The sequence below is a fragment of the Cynara cardunculus genome (genome assembly GCF_001531365.2).
Source record: "Cynara cardunculus var. scolymus isolate 2C chromosome LG 10, CcrdV1, whole genome shotgun sequence".
NCBI lineage: Eukaryota > Viridiplantae > Streptophyta > Magnoliopsida > Asterales > Asteraceae > Cynara > Cynara cardunculus.
This window is the reverse complement of record NC_037537.1, coordinates 3,472,504-3,493,179: the sequence shown is the minus strand read 5'-3', so window position 1 is coordinate 3,493,179 and position 20,676 is coordinate 3,472,504. Positions and strand designations below refer to the sequence as shown.

Sequence of the window (20,676 nt, the reverse complement as noted above, 5' to 3'; positions counted from 1 at the left end):
CCTTGATAGCCAAAAATGTTACCAATACGGTAAGTGAGAGTGGTGCTCTTACTATTAAGCACTTACCCAATAACCATTTGGTAAACGACCCCCAAGTCTCTATAGTTATTGGAATCGAACAAAATGGCCGTTCAAACATATCATGTCTTTTGGAACAAGTTTTTTCTGAATTGTGGATTAATATCACATCTTTTTTTCTATTAACCTGGATAACCAACCCGCTATGCGAACCGACTAATCCCAGGGCGACCACATGCTTTGCAAATAACCCGGAGTCACCGCATTTGAACCTTCGTGGCCACAAGGAGATTTTTATTCCTCCTTGGATTTGAACTTGGTACCTCCTGACACTTTTGACCTTTGAAGTCAAGCTCAAACCAATCAGTCACCACCCTTGTTTTGAAGAAATAGACGGAGGTTTGTTTGTGTTTGAAGCAGTATATATCAAAGTCATTGTAGAAGACATTTTTGGAGAAAAAGAAAACCAATTCATAACTCCAAACACCACCACAGCTTTTTACAAGAATATACTCCATGTACACATACTAATACTAAAAACAACCATTGATGGCAATGTATATATACATATATAGACTTGGGATCATGTGACACTAGCCTGCTTTCGTAAAACTTTTTTACACTTGAAACTCCACAGCAAAACACTGTGCAAGATAACCTTAACGGTGTTTTTGCTGTAAAAATTCAGATTTTTTTTACCTTCACAATATTTTGCTATGAAGTTTAAAGTGCAAAAACATGGTCTCACAGGCCTCACGAAAACAGGTTGGTCTCACATGACCCAACCTTATATATATGTACAGACACATATATATATAGGGTTGAGTTCATGTGAGACTAAACTGTTTTCGTGAGACAACTTTTTTACACTTGAAACTTCATAGCAGAACATTGTGAATGTAGAAGAATTCAAACCTTCAAAGCAAAAACACCGTGAAGGTTACCTTCATAGTGTTTTGCTGTGAAGTTTCAAGTATAAAAAAATAGTGTTACAAGAACAGTCTAGCCTCACATGCTCCCAAGTTTATATATATATAAACTATGGCTACTTTTGATGAGCTCTTTTCCTATTCACCCTCCTTGGGCGCCCTAATCCTGTTCCAACCTTCCCTTTGGAACCACTTAACTCAACATTTGACTGGCTAGCCTCAGGTGGATTTAGGCTACTCGAATCAGAATTACTGCTAACTTTCAAATACCCGTGTCGCCCCACCATCTGCCCGCTTGTCGGAAACTTCACCACCACCTTTACTTGTTTACTCGGGGCCCGTGCCCTAATGCTTCGTGGTCTCACCGGAGGACTTGACATCGAAGAAAAACATAGCATGGATGATAACGGTCTACTGCTACTGCTGCCAGATTCGCTGCACAACTGTTTGTACTTTTTGGTCACGATTCCACGCAGGGTTAATGCGGATTTGTACTCTCGTGTTCTTTTCGAGTAGAACACCAGCGCGTTGTTGGCAAGCAAAAACAAATCTCGGAAGAGTTCTCGTGTCGATTTGATACAACAATTACCGATTCTTGATCTTATCGTTTCAAGATCTATATGTTGCCGGATGGTTTTCCTATACCGCGCTCTCTTCTGCAAGAAATAATGTTTGATCAGCCACTAAAAAATAGACAAAAATGCAACAAATTTTGGTTTAGTTCCTATTTAAAGTAACCGGTTTTCATTCAAAGCTACTCATTCTTGAAAAAAGTGTGTTCAAGAATGGTTTTAAATCAAACCAGTATATCACACCCGGAGGTGGGGTCTCAGGGTGTGATGAAAAAATTGTTTACGTGAAGACCTCCAACCTATGAAAAGTGTGCAGGATATAACATAAATTTTAAAAGGCTAGTTTACCTGGCTATCTAGCCGTCGTCTAAAGACCAATGCATATTGGTTCTCGGTAACAGAATTAAAAATCCCGACCAAATCATCGGTTTCTCTGCCTCTACACGAGTCTCCATCCTGGAGATCCGCACTCGAAGATCGCACTGTTTGACCACAACCACTCGTCGAAGTCTCATTCCGCCGAACACCACTACTCGAACCCAAGTTCTCGCTCTCCACAATCCCTTCTTTTGCTTCCCAATTACCGTCTTTCCTTTTCCGCTTCCCTCTTCTTTTTCTAATCGTTCCGCCTTTTTCTTGGCTTGGTTCAATCATCGTGTTCATACAGGATTCGGGTACTTGTAGCTTTATTTCGACATTTTGCGATGAATTTAGGGAAGGGCTGTGAGATTTGGGTTGTGGGTTTGTTTCAAGATCTTGAGTAAAACTTCCGGCAGATAATTCAAATTCATCTTTCAATCCTTCTTTATGAATTGTTTTAATCTTGATCCCTTTTGTTTTTGGTAAAGGTAGAGGTGGGGATTCAGTTTGGCTCGAATCGTATTCGATATGATCACAATGTGCCTTCTCAGCTTTTAGATTTTCAAGCTTCGATACAAGAAACCTAAAGAAAAGTTCCAAATCGATCAAAGAAGTAACCAATGAAAATAAAAGCTATGCAACTATCATATTTTGCTTTCTGTTGCAAACCAACCAACTATTGTTCTTGCATGACCTCCGAGGAGGACCCTTTTGCTCCACAGAATACATCTTACGTGACATTGTTTTGTCCAAAATTTCACAAAAATGATGATTTGTTTGCAACAAAAAAGCCAAGTACAATGGTTCGAAAAGTCGATAGCTCATATAAAAGACCGAATGAGAGAAAGATGAAACACATACTAACCCAATTGATTCTTCAGATTTCTCTAGTTCTCGCTTCAATTCCGCAACTCGACGTTCTCGAAGCTCGTCATACCAATATCTAAAGAATTAAAACCAACGCGACCAACAAATTTAAAGCCTCGCTTCAAAAACGATCGCTTGAAGCTTCACAAAATCAAATAGAGTGATTGACGTTTTGATCCATCCTACTTGACTTCCCTTTGCAAACAAACCATTGTTTTTGCAAAAAAGCAACAAAAACACTAGATTTTACAAGAACGAAAGATTTTTAACAAAAGATGACAACAATATTTCCAGATTTTGTCGAAAACCCCTAATTCTTTCAAACTCTAGTGTTTTTTTGACATTTTTGCAAGAAGAGTGGTTAGTTTGAGACAAAAAACCAAGTTCGGTGGTTTCAAAAATCAACCACTCAAAAAAGTAATGTTCAACCTTGATGGAAATGTAAAAGAAGTTCAGTCTACGAAGCAAAATGACTCAAATGTAGGTCAAATTTGCATAAAGAACAAACTGATTCAAATAATTGAGTAAATACATGATACTGAACAAAAGGGATACTTACTTGCAACCCGTATAACGTTGTTGCAGATCTACATACCTTGCTCTACATGCCTGCAAGTGGTATAAAGCAAGTGCATAATACATGGATACTAAGATCCGATGGTTCTAAAAAGTTATATACACATCATACTGAACAAAAGGGCTACATTCTTGCAAACTGTATTTTGACTGTTTCAAATATATTACATATACATACGTGTACATATATGTTTGTAGGGTCAGGTTCAAATGAGAACCAAGAACCAACTATTCATGCTTTATTCATTGATGAATTTCATGGTAGATATCCATGATGAAAATTATTCATAATGAAAATACATGATAAAAATGCATGATATTCATGAGCATAACATATATGATTATTAAGGATTGTTCAATAGATAGTAGATGAAATAGTTGGTTCTCAGGTTCTCAAAATATTGATGTTTGTCATTTGAACTTTCCTCTATGTGCATACGTACATATATGTATGTACGAGTGTGTATCTATATTAACTTCTCTAACCATCTTTTTGCAAAAAGAAGAGAAATAATGAACGATTCTGGAAAGAAAAAAGGCCAAACAAAATAGTCTTTTCTAGTGTTTTTCCATTTCCACAAATTTTCGAATATATCACTCATTCTTTCAAGATATAGTGTTTTATTTATATGATCTTTTCACAAGAATGATGGTTAGCTTACAATGAAAAGGCAAACATATGATAGAATGGCCAAACTGAAGTTTAAGCGTCTTATCGTGTTTTTAGTTTGACTTAGCAGTTGTTTGATAGATTTGGATGATCTGGTACAGAATGCTTACGACGCTATGTATGATTTAGTGCAGAATAAAAAATGGCCATTTGATAATTGTTTTGAATGGACAATCTTAAAGACAAAAAATTACCATTATTAACGATGTGTACAATTTAATGTGGGATGAAATGTGATTGTTATATTAGCATTCTTAATTTCTTTTTACTTATAACAACAAGGTTATTGTAGTTAAGAAATTCATATACATAAATAACGATTCATGGTTACTAAATTTTCAATTTTTATAAGCTGATCATTTGTAATGAAAAGTTCAGAAAATATGACTTTTACGACGATGCTCGATTTTAAATAAAGAATATCGAACTATGATTTTTTATAGATATTATATTTTGTAGTTTTGTTTCATATTAACTAACTGCGGTTATGAAAGAGTTTTTTTCTTAATTATTGTTTTATTACTATTTGAAAATTGTTTTTAAATTATTTTGTTAACAACTTATTAATTCTAAAGTCAAACAACTAAAGATCTAACTACCACTTTAAGTCAAAGAAATACTCCCTCGGTCCCAAAATAAACGTCCACGTTTTTTTATTTAAAATTGAACCCGAAATAAGTTTGCACTTTAAAAAATAGATAGTTATAATTTACCACATTTCCAACTCTACATTTGATTATGATGCACAAAAATTCAAAAGTTGATGAGATGGAGACAGAAAGTTAATGGTAAAATTGTAGTTCAATTCAATTAATTAGAAAGTGTAATAATTACATATTTCTTAAACTAACCCCTCTTTCTCTCCTCTCTCTCTATATATTCATCCCTAAAAAGCCCTTTTCCTTATCATCTACCTTCATCCTAAACCTTCTCTTGTATACCGTAGTAGTAGGACAAAGCAAGAACAACCCTTTACTCAACGTTGCTACTGATGTATAATGTTGTAATGTTGTTGCTTAATCTTGTTGAGCACCCAATTTTTTGTCTTCATCTTGATGGATTCAAAAGATATGGAAATAGAATGATGATGAAGAGGATTAACGGTAGTGGACTAAGGTGGTTTCATTCATGAGAAATCGGCTTCTTGAATTGGAAGGTAATCATGAAAAGGAGGTGCAAGTGAATTGTACAATGATGTCCTATATACGTTATGTTTGTGGTCAAGAATCCAAAGGTATAGGGATGAAAGTTGAAACAACACATCGAACGACTACAACCTCTAGCTGTTGATATAAGAATTCAACAAGCGAGAAAGACACTCGTGCATTCATGGTAGCCTCTTTCCAAGAATTTTGCCAGGAAATCGATCTTGATGAAATAAAGAATATTGTCATCATCAACACTAATACTTTCTTCGTCCCAAAAAATCAACACTTCCGTTTTTGGTTAATCCCATAAAAACATAACATTTCTTTTTCTTGACAAGTTCTCAATCCAAATTTACTTTTTCTCCTTTAGTACTTATTACCATGGCTCTAAATAACTCGTTTTGGCACGTTATGGCGTCAAGGTTTGGCTTCGCCGCTAGGTTAACCGTGTCACTCCACTCGAAGGCTTGGCTTGCATTGTAACGCATTACAACGCATTATTTTGTAAGGTGGGGGTTTTTTACTTTTTTTAATATTGAACTTCAGGGATAAATGATAATTATGTATGAGACAAACTTAAATAAACATAAAAATGGAACTTAAAAAACTAAAACCTTAAATAGGTAAATACTTGCTCGCATTCCCCTACATGAAAAGTCAAACACGAATTCCTTAAAGATTGAAAAAAGTAGTGAATAGAGACTTACGAGATTTAATCCCGATTTTACAATCTTGATATCATTTTCTTAGAAGCTCTATATATTTGATATCAATAGTTCTTTCTTTTCTAGTTTCATAACTTTATATGAATTTAAATCGTTCTACGGTATTATTCTAAACACTTACACACATAACTCATAAGGCTTCACCTCTCCGCCATGCCATGCCTCATGTCATTTAGAACCTTGATTATTACATGATATTGGTAATTTAACATATGGGTCAATAGAGGAAAACACCCATAAACTTTCTTTGATCTCCCCATTTGATTTGTGAACTTTTCTTGTACCTGTAAACTTCCTTTTAGGCTTCCAATTAATTTATCTTTATTGTACAAAAACCATCTAGAGTAAATTAAATTTTTGGTCCCTATGATTTTTCGATTTTCTTGATTTTGGTTCCTACATCATGGGTTGCATTTTCACTCGGAATGGTCCTTCCCTCTAATATCTTTTAACTTCCATCTGTTAAATGATGATATATAGAAACAGATTCTGTTAGGAACCTGAAACCGATTAGGAACCCGAGAACCGCCCCTCGAGTGACACATGGCATATTCATGATGAATATGAACGTGTTATTCATCATGAATGTTGTAACGTATTCATCATGAATGTGTGATTATGATGAATAACACGTTCATATTCATAAAAAATGTGTTAGTCATGATGAATATCCATCGTGAAGAGAGACAAGTGACGCGTTGTGGGCGGTTCCTGGGTTCATAATCAATTTTGGGCTCCTAACGAAACTTCCGTGTATATATATATATAGGGAAGGGTTCAAACGAGAACCCCTGTGATTTACGAGAACACGAGAACAACCTACTAACCAAGTAATGTGATAACAAAAAAATTAAAAGATTTTTAAATTTAAAATAATATTAAAAACAATTCAAAACGATTTGAGAGACAGAAGGGTAATCTTGGAATTCAAATGATAAAATTTAAAAAACACGATCTCAGAGAAAAGACTCCGATCATCTGGGAATTGATAACAACCTCGAGCTACTGTATTATCAGTTATGTAGCAAGAAGTCGAACAACAAGAATATAGAGGGAGAAATCGAACAGCGACTTAGGAAGAAAGCACAACAAGAAGATTGAGGGAGAAGGTTGCAGAGACATTTCAATGAAGGTTTGTTTATCACACAATCTGGGTGTGATAATCATGTGATAATCCATTGATGATTATCACAATCACACGATTACCATTACCCCAATCATACAGTTATCACAATCACACGATTATCACCACCAGTAACCGATTACGATTCGTATGTAGGTTCGATTACAATATCTTCAATTCGATTAGGTTTCACAATCACACGATTACCACAAGAAAGCCAACTACAATCTATTGGTTCGACTAGGGTCAACTGTTCGATTCAAGTGTGACAATCATGTGATAAGCTAATGACAAAGAGAATAGCAAATAATTTTCACATCAATCTATTATCATATTGTTATCATATGATTAATCTTGTTTTATCCTAACCTGTAGTCTCATTATAAAGAAGTTTTGCTAATAGTTGAATAGTAATTGCAATTCCACCATACTTTTTCCTGTTTCACCCATGTCTGCTAGAACAGAGATGCTCTATTGTCAACAGAAGTTGAAACATTTTCTTGTTTTATCTTCTGCGGTCATTGGATTTAATGCTCTATTATCCCAATAGTGTATCAATTAATTTTGTTCTATCCTAACCTGCAGACTCATTCTAAAGAAGTTTTGCTGATAGTTGAATAGTAATTGCAATTTCACCATACTTTTTCATGTTTCACTCATGTTTGCTAGAATAGAGATGCTCTATTGTTCAACAGAAGTTGAAACATTTTCTTGTTTAATCTTATGGAGGCATTGGATTCAATGCTCTATTTTGGTGTGATAATCGTGTGATCACATGTGATAATCGATCCAGAAGATCGATACAACCACCAAATTTTCCATCACAATCGTTTTGTATTCATCGTGTATGATACCATTGTGATATTCGTGTGATACGCGAACCTAATAAACCAAAACAACGTGATCAGTCGGGTATAACCGTGTGATTATCGTCTGATAATCTATACACGATTGGATGTGATAGTCGTCTGATAATCTATACACGATCGGGATGTGATAATCGTGTGATTGTGAAACCTAATCAAAAATCGAACAGATTGTAGTCGAACCCAAATTGTGAAACCTAATTACATTACTGCCCTTATTGCTTTATTTTTATTTAATATAACTTAAATTATTGATTAAAAAGGTTTGAGGTTAGTAGATTGTTCTCGCATTCTCATAAATCATAGAGGTTCTCGTTTGAACTTCCACCTATATATATATATGTGTGTGTGTGCGTTCACATCATGAATCACACCAGAATTACCTCATATGTTACGTGTCTAGCGCCCCTCCCACGGTTCAATCAGGAATGATGACCCAAAAGTCCACAACTCTAGCAACACAAAAGCTTGCCTATAACTTGCCCTCCCCTCGATCTCTCACTATAAATTGGAAGCCCCGCCCTAGGGATCTCTCTTTGTAAATTGAAACCCCTACGCTACAAGAGCACAAGATTTAGGTTTTGATTTTAGGGTTCAATTTATATCTTGATTTAAGGTTCTTGTTCAATATTTATTATCGTCTTTTGGTTTTTTGGAATGCAAACGACTTATGTTCGATTTTGCTTTTGCATACATGGCATTTTCTTTTCTTAATAATTATCCATAACGTCTATTTATTGTTCTTCTGCATACATAGCATTTTCTCTTCTTAATTACTGAAGGTCAATCAATAGCTACATGTACATTAAGAACCAAACGAATAGCCCTCAATGGAGTGGGGTTCCATGGCACCACAATTTTTTTTTCGGGATAGCGTAAATTATTTATGTTTTGTTTCATTGTACAGCGTATGCAATGGCTTAAAATTTTAACTTGGTTAATATTGGTGATAGTGGCACAAGCGGTCATATATATATACATATATATATGTATATATGTATGTATATGTTTTTGTAGGGTTGGGTTCCGGTGAAAAGGAAAGTTATGTTGAGAAGCGTAAGAAGAGATTTCCACCCTTGGATCAATCCTAATTGAATGTCAGCACTAATGAGATGCACCAGATCAATTCCCTTCTAAAACACAATTCATGGGTGTGCATGAGATTAAAAGTGATTGAGGGTTCAGATTTCTTCTTATGCTTCTCACTGTAACTTCACTTCTCACGTGATCCTTTGCCTATTTTTGTACGTATAAGTGTATATAGTGGCCCGCATATCATGGTTATGTATCCATCTCCTTCATTACTATATCATCCCTAACTTGTTTTTCTTCAAGTGTATTTTAATCATTTAACCAACAATTCAATACTTTAATTAACAAAACGTTTTGGAGCCAATAATACAACACAATTTCAAATGTATTAGTCTCATAATCCTAGGTTCCATGGCTCAAAAGCTCTAAAACTTTATTGGTAAAATCATAAATCAATTTATATGAGCCAAAAATAAGTAATGTCTAACCTCAGGGGTGAAGTAATATGGGCAAGCGGTTCGTGTTCGGAGCTCCGACGAAATGACGTCCCAGTCGCCGGTCCCATGCCGGAGAACAGCACCGCCGAGGATAAGTTCCTCCCACGTACCCCATACCTTCCTGGGACCCACCATAACAACGCTGACGTCATCCATCGACTCCCCCAACCTCCTCCACGTCTACAATGCGGCAATAACAGAAACCTTTTTCAAAATACATAGGGCGCACACGTTAGCAGAAACCCTTGTTCCGTCGACGGAAAACAGCGCCGGTTGCGGAGGAAATGGTTTGTAAAAATAACGAAATTGGTGTCTGATTTTTGCAGGAGAAAAGGGTTTGACTGAGGAAACGCAAGAATTTATCGATAGGATCAAAATCAGAAAAGGGATAAAACCAGAGGGATTTTGATTAAGAGATGTTGTTGAAAGGTTTGAAAATTTTGAAATTATTTGGAGGAATGTGATACCAAAAGCCTGGTTTTCCTGGAAAATCTCTCTCTCTCTCTCTCTACATAGGCATCGTACCACCTATTCCAGAAAATCAATTTTTATTTTTTTTTAAATTTCTTTTTAAATAGAATTGGAATTTCACTAACAAGATATATCTTTATTTTAATGTTTTGTTTTATTTTTTGTCTCTGTTAATATAATATGATTTATCTGGTTTTGAGAAAAATAATGTTTTTATGATTTAGTGAAGTAATTTATTTTTGGCTTAACAACAAAAATTTATAAAGATAATGATTTTGTTAAAACTTAATGATTATCTTAATTATATTTTAGATTTTTTATATTTAAAATGAGATGTTTATCTTTTATTTGATTATGTTTATCTGCAGTTAGTTATACGAATTCAAACATAAAGTTTTAATAAGTTGTACTTACGCACAATTTACTTGTAATCTTAAATTTTAAGTAATATGCATTAATACACAATACTTCATGCATAATAAATGATTTTTAAGAGTTTTTATCAAATGTTTTATAATATAATATTTCAATTATGTAACGTAATATATTTTGATTCTAAATAATATGGGCAGTTACGTAATTAACAATGGGATGCAATATTTTTTTCAAATTGATTACAATATTTTTTTTACTTAACATATATTTTGCAATACTTTTAATATAAAGCGTCCGATTAACAATTTCATAGCACACTATTTGAAAAAGTGTCCTATAAAAATATGAGTTTATAGAACATTTCTCAAAAATGTTTTATATCATTGCTAATGTTACGCTTTGTATTAAAAATGTCCCAAGAAACTTGTTAAAACTCACGGAAACATCTTTTAAACTAATTACAACGTCTTTAGATAGAACGTTTTATATTGTACTACTATAAATTATGTCCTATAAAGCGGTCTATTAGGATGTTTAGAAATTGATAATGTCTTATAAAACCCAGTTTTGTTGTAGTGATGACTTTAAAAAACCATAAGGGTGCATTTGGTTTGCAGGAATGTTTCTGAGGGATTTGGATTCTTATGAGGGATTTGGATTCCATGGGATTTGGATTGGATTGGATTGGATTTAAAATCCATTCCTGTGTTTGGTTTGCAGGATTTGGATTGGATTTGAAATCCATTCCACAGTCAGGCAAATCTACAGACGATGATAGAAACCTAATAACATATGCAACTCCACAGACGATGATTGAAATAACATATGCAAATCTACAGACGATGATTGAAACCTAATAACATATGCAAATCTACAGACGATGATTGAAACCTAATAACATATGCAAATCTACAAACACAACGAGGGCAGATATATGTTCGTACATTGAAAAATAAATAGGATGCATATTTGGGAAGGAGACATGTTAATCTTCAAACGAGGGCAGATATATGTTCTTACCTGCTGATTGATGAGAGAAGGCGGAGAAGAGGAGGAGAGAGCACCGGTGATTGCAATGACGAGAGAAGGCGCGAGCAGTGGGGAAGCGGACGAAGAGGAGGAGAGGAGGAGAGCACCGACGGTGGTGAGGGCAGTGGGGAGGTGGAGGGGAAACCGGCGAGAGCAGTGGGGAGGTGGGGAAAGCGAGGATTGCGTTAGGGCATGAAGCGTTGAAGAAGAAATGGTTTGCCCGGATTCTAAATCCAGCCTTTTTCCAAAGGATTTTCAAATCCCTTGTTTACGGGATTTTAAGGGATTCCCGAGATTTCAAATCCTGATGACTTGGCAAACCAAACATGGGATTGGAATGGATTTGAAATCCAAATCCTCCCAAATCCATTCCATTCCCGCAAACCAAACGCACCCTAAAAATAAAACTAAATGGGACATAGAAATTAAGTTTCCGACTTCATAATCAAGATAAATCACACTACATTGTAAGAAGACAGTTAGTATAAAAGATGTGCTGTAAAATTTTAGTTCATGTGCTCAACATGGCCCCTGTATTAAAAATATACCTATGTTTGACAGTTTTGAGAATCATATTGATCTGCTTTTGGAGGGAAATTGGCTAAAATAGCCCTTGTTTCATATAAATTGGTCTCCTTATCATTACTCTCCCTAATTTACCAAAATATCACTACGTCCACCGTTTATAGTCCGCAGTTGTGACGGCCAGGTCTATGATTTGAATTTTTCTTTGTCTTTTAGCTACGTCTGCAAGTGGCAGACATGGAACTTACAGATGCAGTGACATTTAAGTAAAATCTGGAAAAAAAACGACTTAAAAGATCAATTTAAGTAGGAAAAATGACTATTTTGACCAATTAACCGTTTAGGAGTAAAAAGATATGGTCTCATAATTGTTACACTTCATAGACATTAAAGGAAGGCAAATTACTATTACTAAATGCATGAAATTTATAATGGTTTCATTACAAAACCAACAAATTTAACTAATAACAGACAAAAATCCCAGATTATCCAAGAAAGATTAGCAGAAGTCCCATGAAGAATTTGGCACCTGAAGAAACATCCTTCCAATCGACCGAAATTTGCTGCAAATCGACCGACCACGATCACGTGTTTCACTCGTTTATCTTGCTCATATGCATAAGATTCTGCACGATTTCGGACATCGGTGGTCTGAACTCTGGTTCCGCCTACCAAACCCGAACAAAAAGTACAAGATATAACGAGCGATTACCCAAAAAATGGTTAAAACTAGCAAAGATTCATTCAATGCCAAAAAAACCCAAGTTTAAAAGAACACATAGCATGATAGTTCCGCGAAAAAGGCAAGTGTTGAGACGAACCTGAACGCAAAGAGAAATGATATCGGCAAAACGAGATAAAGACTTGGATGAATATGCGGCATCGAGAGAAGGATCAACCATTCTCGATAACGCTTCTATGTCATGAAGCCGAGGAACCGCCCATCTTACCAAAAATTGTTCCCCACGAGACCTTGACCTATAAAAGTCAAACTTCATTTATTAGAAAAATTCTTTCCGAAAAAGTCAATGTTTCGCTTTTAGGTATCAGATCTAGAGATGCACAAAAACAAGCTCAAACCCAAAACCCGATCCGAAAAAGCCTAGGCCTTAGTGAGCCAGAAGCCCGGTCAAGGCCAAAGCTTGAGTCCTTTTTTGTTCACCGAAAACGGGCTTGGGAGGCCCAGGCTTGAAGAAGCCCGAGCTTTGTACATCTCTAATCGGATCTACACCAACGGTCTCGTGTCCACATTTCTATTTAAGAGGGTGTTTGGGATTGCTTATTTGAAACAACTTATGTTTTTCTACAAAAACACTTATCAACTTATTATAAGTTAGAAGGATTTAACTTCTTCAAAAACTCCTTATTACAAGTTTAGCACCGGTATAAGTTGTTTATCCAAACATTCTAAAATGCTTATACCGGTGTCACACCGGAATAAGTCAATAAGTTGTTTTATTAAGCAATCCCAAACACCCCCTAAGTTTGTCCCAGAATAAATGTTTCTTTTAAAAAAATAAGTGTCTATTTTCCAATTCTATCCTTAATTATGAGATGCGAGTTTATCACACTTTTTGTTATTAAATGTAAAATTATAATTTAGTTAATTAAATACTAAATTATGTTTTAGTTCCTGTGGTTTGTTGAAAATTTCTATTTCCATCCTTGTGGTTTCAAAATTTCGGTTTTCATCCCTATGGTATAATTCATTACTTTTTTCGTCCTTATGATTTAAAATTTATTGCTTTTTCCGTCCCTATGGTTTAAAATTCATTTCTATTTTAGTCCTTCATACTTAACAGTAGTGTTTTGGACTCAGGGACAAAAATAGAAATGAATTGCAAACTATAAGAATGAAAACCAAAATTATGAAACCACAGGGACGAAAACTGCAATTTTTAACAAACCATAGAGACTAAAAACGTAATTTACTCTTACTTTTCACAAACCATAGGGACGAAAAACGTAATTTACTCTTAAAATTGTGTCTTTTTCATTGTGAACATTTATTTTGGGACGGAATGAGTACTACATAGAAGATGTTAGGATGAATAGATTAGATAACCTATCAAGAGCTTTTCGACCCGTGAGAAGTTCTAACATGACAACTCCAAAGCTATAAACATCACTCTGATAAGTATAACTTCCCGACTCCAATTCCGGGGCACCGTACCCCAAACCTTGCAACTGATTTAACCTCATGTCAACACCGATTGTAATAATTTCAATGCGGGATTAAAAAAAACAAGATCGAGAATTGTTTACCTGACTAACGTAGCTCGATGGTATTAGTGGAGCCAAACCACAGTCTGAAACACGGACATTAAGCTCGTCGTCAAGAAGAATATTCGTGGACTTGAAGTTTTGGTGTACAACAAGCGGTTTACAAACCTCGTGCAAGTACCTTGACCAGAACATCAAAAAGACAAAACACACACCATCAACAATTGTCATCTATCAATGGGTCATTGGGCCGACAGTATCCCACGAGGTTAAGGGCTCAAACCAGCTCAACAAAGGTGAGGAGTGTGCGTGGGTATTTGCCGTATATACTTAAAAAAAAATTCTCATCTATCATTTTGCACCTTCTTTATTCTTACCCCCTAGGCTTCAAAACAGAAACATTTATTTTGGGACAAACTGAAATAGAAATGTGGACACTTATTTTGGGACGGAAGGAGTAATATTTTCATATGTGGGCCCCATTTACATGTTGTCAGTGTACTTCAGATCTCGTTTACTTAACATGAGAAGAAATGAAAATGGGACTCGAAAGAAATATACAAGTTAAAAGATTGTACTCACTCCAATGCTTTTGCGGCTTGAAGCGCCAAACGTACACGAGCATTCCACGAAAGTTTCTCATGAATCTCGTCATCAAAATGCAGGGCTTCATGTAACGTCCCATTTTTACAGTGTTCGTAGACAAAAAGTCTTTGTCCGTGTTCAGAACAATAACCTTCGACTCTAACTATATTTTCATTTCTAAGTTTTGAGACATTTGACACCAACCCCATGAAATCTTCATCACTCCATTGCTTCAAAGTTGCATTCTCTAGTTTCTTTACGGCCAATAGCTAAAACAACGCAAAGTAGATGAACAAGTTATTAGTGTCGAAAAGGACAACGTTAGTTCAAACCAAGCGAGCCCAGTATATCCCATCTGGAGGTGGGGTCCGGGGTATATGATGTATCCACCCCAAAGAGTAGAGCGGTCGTTTCATTGTAGAGTAGGATATGAGTGCCTAATAGGCTATACTATCTATCACATTGAATTTAAGAAAAGATTACCTTTCCGTTAGGAAGACGGGCTCTATAAACTGTCCCTAGTATGCCTCTACCGATGAGATTTTCTTGAGAAAAGCTATTTGTATACTGTTGAAGAGATGCAATCGAGAAAACCCCAGGAAAATTTGCATTTTTGGCCGTGGTTGTTGGGATTGCCACCGGTTTTACGACTACCCTTTCTCCAACAAGAGATTGGGGAGGTAGAGGGGGTGTTGGACGCTTAGAAACCGTTACCAATTTCTCTTGTTTTGAGTTGAACCTCGGCAATAAGTCGTTTCTTCCATTTGAAGCTTCTGTATAACATAGTATTAGAAACTAGAACTCTTAAAATGCGTCCAAACGAACCCACTTGAAAGAGTAAAGCAGATGTTTGCAAGTACGATGGTTGTTTTAAATGAAAGTGTGAAGTTACCATTCTCTTTATTTAGCATAGGATTCTTCACATGACCACTAACTTTGATGCTCGACTTTTCTTTCCGACGTCTTGACATACGAACGCAAAGTCCGAGTGCAAGTAAAATAAGAACCAAGAATCCGCCAATGGCAACCCACACCACTTTATTATGCCATATAGAGTTATGTTCATTGGAAGAATGTGATAGCACTGGAGAAGACGGTCCAAGTGCTTGATTGTCGGGCTGTATATCAGGAGGTTGTGTCTCAAATGTTGATGACGGTGAAGGAGACGAGACTGGTGGCAAAGGAATAATGGTTGTATTAAAGGGGTTTCCTTTGCTTCTGCAATTCACATATGAATGTTAGAGATTGAATACCAAGTTTGAACAAGAAAACTTGTTGCAAGTACCTTTCCTGTCAAAAACACTTTCTATTTTGGTGAAAAGTCTACAATGCTTTTCAATAATAGCATCAATGAAGACAATGGGTAAATACATAATTTCATTGAAAGTTTGCAAAAAGGGAACCATGAGAGAGGTTATTTCCGTGAAGACCTTCGGCTTGTAAAGATGTTTTGAGAAGTACTTTCTAAAAATAGAAATCGTTGCAATTTTCATGGAAAAGAGATAAACACTTGTTCTATTTGTTACCTGAAATTCGGAATACTCAACAACTTCGGGGGTATTGGCCCAGAGAAAAGATTATTCTTGATATCCCTATCGAAAAAGTAATAACTGTAAGCAATAATAATCCATAAATAATGCCAAAAATGGAGAGGAAAATATAGGCATTTTTTTTTATTAATCTGGATATTCAACCCGCTATGCGAGCTAACTAATCCTAGGGCAACCACCTGCTTTGCAGATAGCCCAAAGTCACCATATTTGAACCTCCGTGGCCACAAGGGGATTTTTATTCCTCCTTGGATTTGAACCTGGGACCTCCTGGTACTTTTGACCTTTGGAGCCAAGCTCAAACCAATCAGGTACCACCCTTGTGGTTAAAATATAGGCATTTTGAGGGAGGTTTATATTGGAAAAAGATATAAGACAAGAATAGTACAAATCAATAAGTGGAAGATCTTGCAAGACAGTGAGTAGCCCGATAAGATGATTGTCCTCCAAGTGCCTGCAAGAATAGTTCAAGAAACCAACTTGAAAATGATTTATCAAGAATGAGGGCATAATTTGCTTGGAAATATATAAAGAAATGGAAGATCGAATTTTAGCATTTTAAAGCATATGTCTTACAGTGTAGAAATTGATAACAAGTTGGTCATCGAAGGAGGCAACGGGCCACTTATATTGTTGGCAGACAAGTCCCTGCATAAGACATCAAATTCAAATATATTTTGGGTAAAAAGCTGATTATGAAAAGCTCAACGGACCCCCACATGAAACCCGACTCCAAATTCAAATATGTTTACTACATGGTATTCAATCCCACATGGAGTAGATACCATATTGTATCTCTACCTCCAAGAGTAGACGAGTTGTTTCTGTGAAGACTAGAGACTAGAGTTGGAAAAAATCGACAGACCAAAAGCGGATGGAATCAGACCAAACCTCGGAATGGTCCAGGCTTGTTTTGGACTGATGTTTGACTAGGCAGTTGACCAGATCAACTCCTGCTCGAAAACTTAAAATCTTAATAATAAGATAAACATAATACTTGGATTAGTGAAATGAAGCCATACAAATTAACCAATGCTGTAAGTTGTTGAAAGGAATCCGGGATGATTCCGCTCAAATGGTTGTTGTTCAAAGACCTACAACGAAAAAGAGTCGATTAAAGAAGAAAACAGTAAAAGATGGACAAAGATGACACTTGATCACGAAGCTTACAAGTCTGTCAATTGGCCTAACATGGACAAGGAGTCCGGTATGCTTCCCGTTAGTTGGTTTCCGGAAAGAAAGCTAAGAGTAAACAATGCAAATATGTAAGCAACAAAAAGGGTATAGTTTTTGTTTCCATGAGCTTGTGAAAAAGTCAAAAGAACAAAGACTAGTGAGTAGCAATAGACAGAGAAAAAGTGGAATAAAATGATGTATGTAGAGAAAAAAGGCTTGAAACATAACGTACAAGGTCTTTAATGTAAGCGGTAAATCTGCTGGGATACCACCTCCAATGTGGTTATTGCTCAAATCTCTGTTCAATCGAAGATCATAAAATACCCGCAAGGTGTAATCTTGAAGAACAATTATAAACCAGATGAATCTTTTCGACACTCACATTTGTATGATCGAAACAAAAGCTCCCAAATTTTCACTCAATTCACCTCCCAAATTAGCATCATTAAGGACTCTGTCAATTTAGAGATAATCTTAGGTTTATAGAGAGAGAGGGGGGGGGGGGAGGAGGTTCAAGGAAACCTAAAAAAATGAAAAAATGAAGAACACCCTGATAAGTGTTCATTTGGACCTTATGTTCATGTGCATATAAGTAATAGAAGTTGCTTTTTGGTTTTATGCACATGTGCATGTTATGCACCTGTGCATACCGGACAAATTGCTTACAAATTACATTTATGCACATGTGCATACGGTCCAAATGAACGGTTATCTGGGTGTTCCTTAGTTTTTCAGTTTTTTGAGGTTTTTTCCCTATACCTGATCGTATATATATATATATATATATATATATATATATATATATATATATATATATATATATATATATATATATATATATATATATATATTCCTAAAATGGTACATGATAATATATCATACATACATTCCAGTTATGTTTGAATTCACACATTGAACACCTTGCCAACCTTCAGAACACGGGTCTCCTCCGCTAAGTAACCATCCGGGAAGAGGAGGGAAGCCAAGGGCAGCATATAGACTATTTATTGCAAAAACTGAAATGAGGAAACAACAATTGAAGATTGAAAATAGTATTCATAATGAATAAAGTGAATGAGGGATCATCAAGACTTACTATCACGAGGATCAGTATTCCCGAAACAATTTGGCGTGGCTAAAATCGCCAATAAACCCATCATTGCAACTGTATAAATCTTCGGTTGTGAATATCCCATCATCAATTTATGCCCAAACCATTCAACTTTGTGTTCTTTAAGTTCCACAGGAAAAAACACCCTAAAAACAGATTTCTTTTAATGAATTATAACCAAAAGAAAAACCACAAAAAAGCACTTGTTTCCTAAGAGCCAAGTATCCCAGAAAACACTCACAAATGGAGTAAACATAGGAGCAACCATGAAAAGATCACACACACACACACACACACAAACAAAACCTATAATCAAAGAGAAACCCATGAATAAAAGCATTCAAAGATTGAACTTTAAACAGAAAAGATGGTGATAAAAGTAAGAGAAAAGCGTTTTGGCACAAAAGCACATAATGCAAGATTCAGAAATATGAAGAATCAAGAGCTCTATTGAATTTACACATTTCCCAACAAAAATCAAGTCAAAAATATGAAAAATTCTAAACTATGAACCAACTTAAATCTTCCATTTCAAATAATCCATCGTTAGAACCACAAAGGTGGTGCCTGATTAGTTTGAGCTTGGCTCCAAAGGTCAAAAGTACCAGAAGGTCTCAGGTTCAAATCCAAGAAAGAACAAAAATCCCTTTGTGGCTACGGAGGTTCAAATGCGGTGACTCCGGGCTCGCATAGCGGGTTGGATATACAGGTTAATCAAAAAAAATCCATCATTAGTTAATACCCCAAAGCATACACCCCTATTTTCTTTCAATTCCACAAGCAAAACCCTTAAAAAGGTAGCATTTAGAAAGGAATTCAAGAAAGCCTCACAAAACTAGCTACCACACAAGACAAACATCTAAATATAAGAGAATGATCTTGTCAAAATGCAGAAACAAAACAATGTATTTTTCTCTTCTTTGCCATTTTTACATGGTAAGTATGATAACCTAAGAGCACCCCACAAATTAAGCAATCAAATTTACAACAATCAAGACAGAATTGAACTTTGAACATACAAAGATAGAGATCAAATTGATTTGAAGTTAAAACAGCTTGGAAACAACAAATATACAAGAAGAATCTTGAAAAAAAATAACCAAAAAAGTAAGCACATTTCCCAAAGTTTTCTAGTTATATGATAAAATTGAGCAAAACAAATTCAAACCCATGAAGTACTTCATGTACTACTTACAATGTGAGCAGAAGATGAGCAGAAGAACCCTAAAACTTGAAGAAAGATAGAGAGAGAAGGTGAATAGGTAGCAAAAAGGCAAGCATTGCTATTTGGTGGTTCTGTTTTTGAGGAGGGTTTTTGGCTTTTTCTTTTTCTGAGGAATGTTTTTGGTTTTGAATACTGTGAGTGTATGTATTTCTTCTGCTTGGAGAAGAATGATTGTATTAAATTTGAAGAAAGCCTCTTTTGTACCGTAAATCCGTAATTGTTACACCCTTTGGTGGCTCAATTGCCGGAAAATGGGAGATATATATATATATATTAATTACAATTAATGCTTTCTTAATTTAGTCTTTGCTTTGGAATGTGTTTAAAACTTAAAGAGGTGGTAACTGATTGGTTTGTGTTCGGCTCCAAAAATCAAAAGTACTAGGAGGTCCCAAATTCAAATCCAAGGAGAATAAAAATCCTCTTGTGGTCACGGACGTTCAAATGCGATGACTCCAGGCTATTTGCAAAACAGATGGTCGTCCTGAGATTAATCGGTTCGCATAACAGATTGAATATCCAGGTTAATCAAAAAAAAATTAATAATTTGTTCCCTTGTTAAAGGGTATTTATTTTTAATTTAAAAAACCAATGTTGGAATTTTTTTAATTAATTAATAAGTAGTAGGGGGTTTAAACGATAATACTAAATACAATGAGAAAGTGCAAATAAAAGGTTTAGATGTCAATTATTGTAAAATTCCGAAAAAAAATATATTTTTTGAATATATATATATATATATATATATCTATACTATATTATAAAGCATTTGGCTAAAACTCTTAAAACCTCTTAAAATTCTTAAAACTCTTGAAACTCTTAAACCCTTCTCATATCTGAATTCGTGTAACTAACTGCAGATAAACACAATCAAATACAGGATAAACATCTCATTTTAAATATAAAAAATCTAAAATATAATTAGTATAATCATTAAATTATAACAGAATACTTAATTATTATCTTTATAAAATTTATAATATTAAACCAAAAATAAATTGTTTTATTATTAAACTTAAATTA

General features: G+C 35.2%; 2 protein-coding genes across 2 annotated transcripts; both read right to left on the bottom strand.

Moving 5' to 3' along the window:
- Positions 1 to 1,063: 1,063 nt before the first annotated feature.
- LOC112519189 lies at positions 1,064 to 9,756 on the bottom strand. Its single transcript, XM_025127185.1, has 5 exons — positions 9,375 to 9,756; positions 3,306 to 3,355; positions 2,745 to 2,822; positions 1,868 to 2,462; positions 1,064 to 1,603 (listed from the first exon to the last, which is right to left on the bottom strand). The coding sequence occupies exons 1-5, from the start codon at positions 9,537 to 9,539 to the stop codon at positions 1,064 to 1,066; spliced, it is 1,428 nt and encodes a 475-aa protein (XP_024982953.1). The 5' UTR covers positions 9,540 to 9,756.
- A 2,454-nt stretch (positions 9,757 to 12,210) lies between these two features.
- Positions 12,211 to 18,477, bottom strand: LOC112519188 (protein STRUBBELIG-RECEPTOR FAMILY 3-like). Its single transcript, XM_025127184.1, has 16 exons — positions 18,414 to 18,477; positions 18,204 to 18,333; positions 17,700 to 17,771; positions 17,550 to 17,615; positions 17,312 to 17,383; positions 17,164 to 17,235; positions 16,718 to 16,789; positions 16,530 to 16,595; positions 16,118 to 16,183; positions 15,484 to 15,809; positions 15,075 to 15,364; positions 14,589 to 14,860; positions 14,049 to 14,187; positions 13,849 to 13,970; positions 12,605 to 12,761; positions 12,211 to 12,451 (listed from the first exon to the last, which is right to left on the bottom strand). The coding sequence occupies exons 1-16, from the start codon at positions 18,475 to 18,477 to the stop codon at positions 12,377 to 12,379; spliced, it is 2,061 nt and encodes a 686-aa protein (XP_024982952.1). The 3' UTR covers positions 12,211 to 12,376.
- Between the last annotated feature and the right edge of the window lie 2,199 nt (positions 18,478 to 20,676).

Coding starts and splice junctions, on each gene's coding strand:
- LOC112519188 (XM_025127184.1), bottom strand. CDS start 18,477: ATGATGGGTTTATTGGCGATTTTAGCCACGCCAAATTGTTTCGGGAAT. Junction 17,384..17,549: donor CCGCTTACATTAAAGACCTT/GTACGTTATGTT, acceptor GTTTACTCTTAG/CTTTCTTTCCGGAAACCAAC. Junction 16,790..17,163: donor CTTACAGCATTGGTTAATTT/GTATGGCTTCAT, acceptor TGTCTTATGCAG/GGACTTGTCTGCCAACAATA.
- LOC112519189 (XM_025127185.1), bottom strand. CDS start 9,539: ATGGATGACGTCAGCGTTGTTATGGTGGGTCCCAGGAAGGTATGGGGT. Junction 2,463..2,744: donor AAATCTGAAGAATCAATTGG/GTTAGTATGTGT, acceptor ACTTTTCTTTAG/GTTTCTTGTATCGAAGCTTG. Junction 1,604..1,867: donor GACGACGGCTAGATAGCCAG/GTAAACTAGCCT, acceptor TATTTCTTGCAG/AAGAGAGCGCGGTATAGGAA.